An 11335-nucleotide genomic window follows, 5' to 3' on the forward strand; every position below is an offset into this window, starting at 1 on the left:
TCATTCAACGGATACTCCGTTTCTTCAGGCCGAACTACTCTTCTCTTTATTCAGCCTATGTTTAGTTGGAATTGAAAAAAAAATCTGGACGCCACTCGTGCGGCAGGCTTCATTTTGCTCATCTTATGCATACAGAGCCAGAGCAATTTGCTTCTCACAACGATCAAGTGCTTTCGTTTTCTGTTCGATCGATGCCTGATGCCTGAATACTATCTTCTTATTCTAGGCGTTCAAATTTACTTTTAGTCAGGCATTAGTTAAATTTGCGACAGGCTATACGACTGCTCGGGTTTTAAGTATCGTTAAAATTGTTTTCTCATTATGAATGAAAATATTAAAATTTCACCAAAATTACTTTGTTTTAATTTCATCTCAAATTAAGCTTTATTTTGAGTCCAAATTATTTCGCTTATCCTAATCCGGGCAGCTGCCCGCTGCCTTGCCCCGAACGGAGAACGTGCAACTTCCCTTGCGTGTGTGTTCGGCACGCAGGATAGCCGTCCCGTGTGCATCGCAGGTTGGGTACCACTCGAGAGGTAGGTAAACAATTACCCTAAATGCTTTGCCATTACGCTCCATTTAGGCCCAATCCGGAGCTGTTCCAATGCCCCCCAACAGAAAGGCCCATTAGTATCAATTAGTAGCAATATTGATAAAACAGTTGAGCCTGTCAAACCGAACGGTACCACACAGCACCGGCTAGACCACGAAGCCCCGTCCTTCTCCTCAGTTTCAGTTTTATTCCGTTCGTGTGCCGTCCCGTTGCCGAAAACGAACTCAAAATTCGACATCAATTCAACACGCCCGATAATGTGCCGTCCCTTAGGTTGTGTGACGAGGTCTAAAGTCTATTAAAAGCGAACAGGAGCCAGCTTTTAATGTCAATTGACGACATTTTCGCGCGAATTTATTGCCGTGGCACCGATCATGCCGACCGACCGGCAGTGGCAGGCAGAAGCACTCGGTGTCCCAGCTTAATTTAAGGAGTTCGGCTTAGTAGAGGAGACGACACAATCGCGACTGCTTGCTTGCTTGCTTGCTTGCTGTCTGTGTGCTGTGTGCCTCCCTCCAGGGAGACATAAATTCCGGCACTTTGAAGCACAGTCTCGTCACAAGACAGCAGAAGATAGATTAAACCGTATTATCCTCACTGTATCCCCCGAAGGCGCATCTGATGGCCCGCCGGAAGTACAGCTACAGCTCTTCCCAGTTGTTGCTGTCGTCGTCGTCATCGGAATCAGAATCGAAGCTGGCGGAGGCAGGACGCAGGAAGGAACAACTTTTTGCAAATTTCTCGTCATCTCATCATGTTTGCTTTCCTCGCACCAGAAAAAGTGATTCTTTGGCAATACTCCAACCAATCTCCTAGCTAGATGGGAAGTTTTTCGCCCTGCATTAGAACGAAACCGGCGCAAGAAAGTCGAAGTCAAGGTTCAAAGGCCTTTACGGTGCGGTTTGCTCGGCTGGGCTTGGATGGGAACCCCGTGGGAAACGACTTTTCTGCTCGTTTCATCCCAAATGGGTTTTTATTACAAATTATTTAATTTCCCACTGATTTAATATTTGCCTGCGACGACGACCGACGGCTGCTGGGAAGGGCGAAGTCAGCCAGCCAGCCAAATTATTTGATGCTTGAGCAGCAGCAAACAAGGTGATGAATATTTATAAATGCTTATGCTTCGTTGATGGAGTTTCTGTAGCGAACGAGCTTTCTTCCCGGGATGGGTGGATGGGTGGTTGTGTGTGCCAATGGCGGGAGGCTGCGACAGATGTGATGAATTTATTAGGCGATAAATTTGGTGTTGTGGTTTAAATTTCATTACGAAGTTGAATGTATTATCGTGAAGTTGGTACCGGAGGTAATGCTTGGTTATACTGTTGTGAGATTAGAGATTGTAAATCCGAAAAATCTAGGAAATGGAGTAAAATTTTCGAATGTCTAATCTAATCTAATCTCCTACCAACGCAGCCAAGCTTGAAAGCATCCTGGAAAATGAAGATTACTTGAATCAATCATTCTTCTTGTCAACGGCCAGGCCAACTACGCGGCATGTACCGCATAGAGAATTCCAAGGAATCATGTGGAACCAGAAATATTACCATTCCATAATTACATTAAACTCCTAAATCAAGGGGAAGGAAAAAAAGCGTGAACCTCCCGTACCAAACGCTTCCCATTTACAGTCGCTTTGATAAACGCTTTGATTTATTTAAAATTGTTGAGAGTATCTGGCTACATCGTAGCTACTCAATTAAACAAATTGAAAGATTAGTATCATAGTATCATAAAGTTAGATATAGTATCATAATGTTAAAAAATTGAGAAAAAGTCCAGAAGCCGAGAGCTGAGAAGTTGAAAAATTAAAAAAATAAATAAATGAAAAGTCGAAAATTTACCAAATTGTTGTTGCTTCAAAGTTGAAAAGAGAAAAAGTCGAAAGGTTAAAAATTTAAACCGGTAAAAAGTCGTCAAAAAGTCAGAAACATCAAGAAAATCATCAATTCAAGAGTAAGTTGAAGAAATTAAAATAATGCCAAGCAACAATGTGAGTTTTATTGTACTCCTATCGTGGTTTTCATGACCAATTTTACTCTTAAATGCCATCATAAGAGTGTAATAAAACCCAAATTGTTACTTGGGATTAAGTGTAGAAAACTGTGAAATTGCAAAGTCGAATGGTCAAAAAGACAGAAAATCGAAGAGTTACACCGTCATAAAACTAAATAGTTGACAGAAATGTGTCGAAGTCGGAAAATCAAGAAACTGACAAGTAGAAAAATCAAAAAAAAGTTGAAGTAGATTTTTCTACTTTTCTACAAAGTCGAAAAAGGAATTTTAAGAATTCAAAGACTCAAAGAGATAAACGTAGGAAAAGTCTAAAAGAAAAATAGTCAGAAATTCAAAAGGTGAAACAGTCAAAAATTCGGACATCTAAAATTAACTGACAAGCGATAAATAAATAAATTGAATAGTGAAAATTAAGTAAAATATCTTGAAGTAAAAAAAGAAAAAGTAGAAGGAGGCAAAAAATCAAAACGTCTCAACAGGTTAAAAAGTCAGAGAATCAAAAATCAAAAATATGAAAATCATAAAGCATGAAACTCATAATCAAGAATTTGAAAGAAAAGTCTAGAAACTGGAAGGTCGAGAACCTGAAAATTAAAAAAACCTAAGAATTTAAGCATCGATGAAACGAAAAGACGAAAAATTATGAAGCAAAAAGTAGAAAGTAAAAATAAGACAGACAGACAGTCAGACAGACAGACAGACAGACAGACAGACAGACAGACAGACAGACAGACAGACAGACAGACAGACAGACAGACAGACAGACAGACAGACAGACAGACAGACAGACAGACAGACAGACAGACAGACAGACAGACAGACAGACAGACAGACAGACAGACAGACAGACAGACAGACAGACAGACAGACAGACAGACAGACAGACAGACAGACAGACAGACAGACAGACAGACAGACAGACAGACAGACAGACAGACAGACAGACAGACAGACAGACAGACAGACAGACAGACAGACAGACAGACAGACAGACAGACAGACAGACAGACAGACAGACAGACAGACAGACAGACAGACAGACAGACAGACAGACAGACAGACAGACAGACAGACAGACAGACAGACAGACAGACAGACAGACAGACAGACAGACAGACAGACAGACAGACAGACAGACAGACAGACAGACAGACAGACAGACAGACAGACAGACAGACAGACAGACAGACAGACAGACAGACAGACAGACAGACAGACAGACAGACAGACAGACAGACAGACAGACAGACAGACAGACAGACAGACAGACAGACAGACAGACAGACAGACAGACAGACAGACAGACAGACAGACAGACAGACAGACAGACAGACAGACAGACAGACAGACAGACAGACAGACAGACAGACAGACAGACAGACAGACAGACAGACAGACAGACAGACAGACAGACAGACAGACAGACAGACAGACAGACAGACAGACAGACAGACAGACAGACAGACAGACAGACAGACAGACAGACAGACAGACAGACAGACAGACAGACAGACAGACAGACAGACAGACAGACAGACAGACAGACAGACAGACAGACAGACAGACAGACAGACAGACAGACAGACAGACAGACAGACAGACAGACAGACAGACAGACAGACAGACAGACAGACAGACAGACAGACAGACAGACAGACAGACAGACAGACAGACAGACAGACAGACAGACAGACAGACAGACAGACAGACAGACAGACAGACAGACAGACAGACAGACAGACAGACAGACAGACAGACAGACAGACAGACAGACAGACAGACAGACAGACAGACAGACAGACAGACAGACAGACAGACAGACAGACAGACAGACAGACAGACAGACAGACAGACAGACAGACAGACAGACAGACAGACAGACAGACAGACAGACAGACAGACAGACAGACAGACAGACAGACAGACAGACAGACAGACAGACAGACAGACAGACAGACAGACAGACAGACAGACAGACAGACAGACAGACAGACAGACAGACAGACAGACAGACAGACAGACAGACAGACAGACAGACAGACAGACAGACAGACAGACAGACAGACAGACAGACAGACAGACAGACAGACAGACAGACAGACAGACAGACAGACAGACAGACAGACAGACAGACAGACAGACAGACAGACAGACAGACAGACAGACAGACAGACAGACAGACAGACAGACAGACAGACAGACAGACAGACAGACAGACAGACAGACAGACAGACAGACAGACAGACAGACAGACAGACAGACAGACAGACAGACAGACAGACAGACAGACAGACAGACAGACAGACAGACAGACAGACAGACAGACAGACAGACAGACAGACAGACAGACAGACAGACAGACAGACAGACAGACAGACAGACAGACAGACAGACAGACAGACAGACAGACAGACAGACAGACAGACAGACAGACAGACAGACAGACAGACAGACAGACAGACAGACAGACAGACAGACAGACAGACAGACAGACAGACAGACAGACAGACAGACAGACAGACAGACAGACAGACAGACAGACAGACAGACAGACAGACAGACAGACAGACAGACAGACAGACAGACAGACAGACAGACAGACAGACAGACAGACAGACAGACAGACAGACAGACAGACAGACAGACAGACAGACAGACAGACAGACAGACAGACAGACAGACAGACAGACAGACAGACAGACAGACAGACAGACAGACAGACAGACAGACAGACAGACAGACAGACAGACAGACAGACAGACAGACAGACAGACAGACAGACAGACAGACAGACAGACAGACAGACAGACAGACAGACAGACAGACAGACAGACAGACAGACAGACAGACAGACAGACAGACAGACGGACAGACAGACAGACAGACAGGGAAATAGGCGACAAAGTTTTTAAATACTGTTTTCGTTCATACATCCATTAAGTATGCTTACAGACTGTTGAAATATTGGCATGGGCAGTATTCAGAAAATATAATCTGAATCATATCTGAAGTCTGCCCATGCCAATATTTCAATAGTTACAAATGAATCCAGTCGACAGAAAACACAACTATGCTTACAGATATATTCAAAACGCCTAAAAGTCAAAAAGTCGAAAAGTCTAAAAGTTGAAAAGTTAAAAACCGGAAAAGTCAAAAGTCTAAAAGTCGAAATGTCGTAAAGTGTATAAGTCTAAAAGTTAAAAAGTCAAAAAGTCAGAAAGTCGAAAAGTCAAGAAGCCGAAGAGTCGAAAGGTCGAAAATCGAAAGCTCGAAAGGTGGAAAACCCGAAAAGTTCAAAAGTCGAGAAGTACAAAGGCCGAAAAGTCGAAGTGTTGAAAAGTTGAATAGTTGAAAAATCGAAAAATCAAAAGCTCAAAAAGTCGAAAAATCGAAGGCCGATAAGTCTAAAAGTTGAAAATTCGAAAAGTCCAAGAGTCGCAAAATCGAATGTTCTAAAAATTGAAAAGTCGAAAAGACGAAAAATCGAAAAGCCGAAAATTCGAAAAGTCCAAAAATCGAAAAATCGAACAATCGAAAGATCGGAATGTCGAAATGCCGAAAAGTTGAAGAGTCGAAAGGTCTAAAAGTTTAAAAATTGAAAGGCCTAAAACTCAAAAAAATCGAAAAAACGAAAGTTCAAAAAGTCTAAAAATCGAAAGATCGAAAGGCCGAAAAGTCTAAAAGTTGAAAATTCGAAAAGTCCAGAGGACGCAAAATCGAATGTTTTAAAAATCGAAAAGTTGAAAAGTCGAAAAGACGAAAAATCGAAAAGCCGGAAATTCGAAAAGTCCAAAAATTGAAAAATCGAACAATCGAAAGCTCGAAATGTCGAAATGCTGAAAAGTCTAAAAGTTGAAAAATCGAAAGCCGAAAAGTCTAAAAGTTGAAAAGTCGAAAAGCCAAAAGATCGAAAAGTCGAAAGGCCGAAAGATTGTAAAGTCGAAATATCGAAAGCTCAAAATGTCGAAAAGCTTAAAAGTTGGAAAGTCCAAAAATCGAAACATCGAAAAGTCGAAAAGCTAAAAAGTCGAATGCTCTAAAAATCGAATAGTTGAAAAGTCAAAAGATTTAAAAGTGGAAAAGCCGTCAAAAAGTAGAAAAGTCGACAAGTCTAAGAGTTGAAAAGTCTAAAAGTCGTTAAGTCGAAAAGCCGAAATGTCATAAAATCTAAAAGTCGAAAAAGCGAAAGCTCGAAAAGTATAAAAGTTGAATAGGCGAAAAGATCGAAAAGCCGAAAAGTCTAAAAGTCGAAAATTTGAAAAAGTTGAAAAATCAAAAAGTCGAACAACTAAATTCTTAGGATAGCTTAGCATATGATTGAAATGAATTAAATGTAATGCCAATAACTAACGGCAGATAATGCCATTTTATGGCTGCGCAAAATACACTCAATCAAAACTCCTGTCTAATCTCCGACGTATACAAAGTGCAAACCAATCTGCAAAAAACGCAAATGCACCACCGAAAGAGATGTGGATGTGGACGGGCACTCTTCATGGTTGGTTAAGTTGAGCAGAGAATCAAAAATCTTGAACGCACGCGACACAAAGATATTGTCTTTATTTTATTTTTATAGGCTGTCAGTCTTAATAAATCAAAACAGATTTTGTACATTCTTCGACGTTTCGACTATATTTTGTAGTCTTTATCAAGGATTTCAACGATACATTGGGTGTTAGATTTGTTACAAATGTTTTAATTTTCAATTTTATACTGTCTGTCCTTTGTCAATCGAAAGGAATAAAATCAAAAAATTTAAAAATCAGAGATGATAAAGTCTGATTAACTTAACCAGCATCATACACAACCTAAAACGAACTTAATGGACATACCACAAAAGAGGGCATACTGTGCGGTGAATATGCTCTGCCAGAGTCACTTCACATGTGCATGCTGCACACATCACTCTGTTAGGATGTGCAATTCAAAAACTTTGTTAGCAAAGCAAACGAAATAGGAAATTGCCAAGCCGCCAACGATAAAAGTTCAATATCCTGCTGAAGATGCTGAAGACCAAGAGAAATCCATCCGACCGCTCTCGTCGGCCGGCGGTCGGAGATTAGAACTTTTGTTCGAATCGTCGTTCCCAGCAGCGTTGGCGGCGGCTTATCTGGTAAACAACAGCTTCTTCCAGCCGATCGGGACTCCGATCGGGAGGGTCAACCTCGACGCAACCACATGCAGAAGGGCCATCATCCAATCCATCGTTCGATGCAGTGCGGGGCGAAAGCAAATAAAATCCTGATTCCTGACCGCAATAAAATCTGATTGAAAATCCATAAGTGACTAGAATCCCGACGCTGCCTGGGCTGGGTGGACACGATACAAGCGGACAAACAGCAGACCGAGGTGAGACGAAGATCGGAAACCGCAAAACCAATCCGTTTCCATACCCTGCCCAGAAGCACTGAGCCCCCACTCAGGCTCGGGCTTCCTTGAACCCGATTCAGGCTCTTCCACGTGGCAGGCCGATACGACTTTGGCAGATTCAGCCGGTTGGTGCCTCCTATCGGGCACTGCAAACCGGCTTTCTACATATGCGAACTGTCTGCCGCAGCAGTGCCACCACCAACAGAGTGGTTTTCGATTGAAAACTCAATTGACATTAGTCGAGGGCAGAAGACAAACAGATTGTATTTAGTAGCTTGCATACATTGTCCATGGCGTCCAAGAAGGATAAAAAGGGTTCGCTTGTGGTCTGGTCTGGTATTGCCGAGATAGGGCACTGCCTTTGTAGACTTTCCGTGATGTGTTCGAATGCAAATCGTATTTCTATGCCTTTCCCTAACACAGGATATTTGTATGTTAAGGTTTTGCAACAAAGCTTTCCTCCCAAACAACCATCTAAAGCAAATTTTAAATGGAAATTTCAAAACAAATAGGTTTGAATGTACAAAAAATGGTCACTTCCACGTGGGTGGGTATCGAAACGAAACCGTGGCCTTGGGATGAATCGATGTTACACAACATACACGAGTTGTAAAGATTTTTTTCCGATACATTTACCTTCAAAATCCGAGCAACAACTGTCTCCGAATGACAGCCGACACGTGCCAGAGGAAAAACCGCGTCGAATGACGCTAGCGCCAACTGTCACTAGGCCATAATCAAATTCAAATTTATTCAATCCTGTATCGGTTTCACGCCATAGTGCTGATGCTCGAAACGCACCATTCGGCAGCAGCGAATGGCAGTGTTTTTTTTTGCGTTATTTCGCAATCCTCTGACAACATAATCTCACGCCTAGGCGTAAATCCGTCCGTGAAATGTGCCTCTTTGCCGGTTCATTTGTTTTCGCCCGCTGGCTGCTGTCATGCAGACAGGTACCACCGCTCTAAAAGAAACACAATTTTGGTTTTCAGTTAGTCACACCTGTCGCAGCTCAGCCAACCAGCATCAACGGCAGCATGATTTTGTTTTCCGTTAAGAAAAACCAAACTCGACATGTCGAACGGTGCGGATATTCGAGTTTTTCCAATCCAACACCGCCGCCACACCGACGGCGAGGAACCTAACGCCGACCTGCTGCTGCCTTCACGAAAAATGCGATGGGCAAAATTAAAATTTTCCCCTCACAATTTTCCTCTCACAATTTTCCCAAACTGTCAGTTCGTTTCTGGTGGGGGCGGGGGCGACAGGCCGAAAAGGTGAAACAAGAGCAATACACTTGTTCGGAGAATTGAAAACTAGGCTTCCGCCGAAAAACAGCAGCACCAGGCTTTGCGGGAGTGGGAGTAGCAAAAGTTTCCGACATTAGCGGTGAAGCCATGGCCACAGATTGTCGGGAATTGTCGACGATGGGAAGTGTGGCTGTAAGCTTGCTGGCTGGGTGGGATGCCTCTTCTGCCTGTGGTAAACTTCTTCTCTGGCAGGATGAAATGTGTCGATCGTAGGCCCCGGCCTACTAATTGTTTTGTTTTTCCTCGGTGAGAGTCGATTAAGTGTCATATCAGTTTGCCATAAGGATTTCAGCAAAGATCTTCAAAGAAAAAATAAAGAAAAAAAAGTTTAGCAGCGGATAAACAGAACTAAACCAAGATAAAACAAAATTAAGACAACATCGATTTAAATTGAATAGATATACCTAGTGAGACCCAGTTGAGGCTTAACGACATTTGTCGTAGATGCTTCTGTTTGTTGTATTCCGATTTGTTTGTGAAACCTTGACGTAAGCCGTATTCTGTGTACAACTTAAGCTGCTTCCATTTCTTAGAACTCAGTCAAGTTATCAGTCGGTAAGACAAACATAATAATACTATATAAAACTGACCAGTACGATACATTCCATTGCAATCGCTTTTGGAATAGTGCTGAGTGCTATTCTACAGATGGACCAATTACGTATTTTACTGTAAGTATTCATAAAAATAGTTCAGATTTAAATAAATAAAAATATACTGAATAGTTTTGCCAATATTTACAGGCTTTTCTTAGCAACCGTGAGTGGTGTCTTGAGTGCCTCAGACGGCACCACTGAGCTAACCATTCTCGGCGGAGTTGCGCCTAAAGTGCACGTGAAACCCAGTTTGAAAGCAGTCACTAGCCTACGCGCCGGCACCGGAGAAGTGCTAATCGATCCCGTTGAAAATCACAACCTGAAGATACTGAACCTAGTCGGGGAGTTGAATGCTGTTCCTGAAAATATACACAATCTTAGAAGTTTGGAGATTCTGAATCTCTGTGGCAACAATTTTCAGTATGTGTCATTGGATTCTTTCCGAGGAATGTCCCGACTCGCGAAGTTGAATTTGGGTCATAACCGAATCGACACGGTCAGCTCGACAATCGATATCAATCTACCAGCCCTAACTGAGCTGTTGCTCCACGGAAATAAGTTGCGAACGCTGGATCTAACTCGTTTGCAAGCAGATAAGCTGGAGCGGCTTTATGTGTCAGAAAATCAGCTTAAGCAGATCGACGGCTTTCCCCAGCTGTTTCCGAGCTTGGTGCGGACGGATTTATTCGGTAACAAGTGGAACTGTGCTTGGTTGAATAGCACCCTGCAAGCGCTAGGTGACGTTGAAACGCTCAGCTATCTACCGAAACCGGCGTGCAACGATGCAGGAACAGTTAAAGTGGCTAGTTTAGAATGCGAATGATTTATCTGACAATAGTTAAAGGTACAGTTTTTCAGTTATCATATATGAATAGAATATTGATGTTGAAATTTCAAATATTTACCACTGGATAAAGAGGACCAAATTTGTTTTCATGTAGTTATGGGACATTTAGCAAAATACTATACCTCACGAGAAAAATTAAAAAATAAACTTCTAAAAAATAAATTAAATAATAAATCGTTCTACGTCTCTGACGAAAGTCATTTTCGTCATACGTTTTTTGTATTTTTTCATTTTCCTATTCAAAAAGTGGAAAGTCTTTCACATATACAGACATTTGGATGGAACCAATTTTTCAAAACAATTTGTTTACTAGGCGATAACTCACCTAATTATTATCGCCTAATAATCAAACGAACTGTTTTGATTACAGTGGAAACTGATAGTAAGTCTAAAATAAGTCTAACTAAAATGTTTTTCTAAAATTAATAGGAACATTTTACAAAATAAATATTGTCCTTTTTGTTTGTTTTTCAAAAATTAATAGGAACATTTTACAAAATAAATAGGGTACGTTGCTGCTTCGTCGTAATTGCCTATTCCCGTCCTATCCAACATAAAATATTAAAAATATCAGCATTTTTATGACACACAATGCAAAACTAGTTATTCCCTAATATTTTAGTTTGTTGTCTATCATACCATA

The 11335-nt window shown here is 41.7% G+C and overlaps 1 protein-coding gene across 1 annotated transcript; it reads left to right on the top strand.

Annotated features, from left to right (window-relative positions):
* Positions 1 to 9897: 9897 nt before the first annotated feature.
* On the top strand, positions 9898 to 10668 carry LOC128746328 (leucine-rich repeat-containing protein 19-like). The gene is made up of 2 exons (XM_053843380.1): positions 9898 to 9920; positions 9993 to 10668. The coding sequence occupies exons 1-2, from the start codon at positions 9898 to 9900 to the stop codon at positions 10666 to 10668; spliced, it is 699 nt and encodes a 232-aa protein (XP_053699355.1).
* The last annotated feature ends 667 nt before the right edge of the window (positions 10669 to 11335 follow it).

This window comes from Sabethes cyaneus, chromosome 1 (assembly GCF_943734655.1).
Source record: "Sabethes cyaneus chromosome 1, idSabCyanKW18_F2, whole genome shotgun sequence".
Taxonomy (NCBI): domain Eukaryota; kingdom Metazoa; phylum Arthropoda; class Insecta; order Diptera; family Culicidae; genus Sabethes; species Sabethes cyaneus.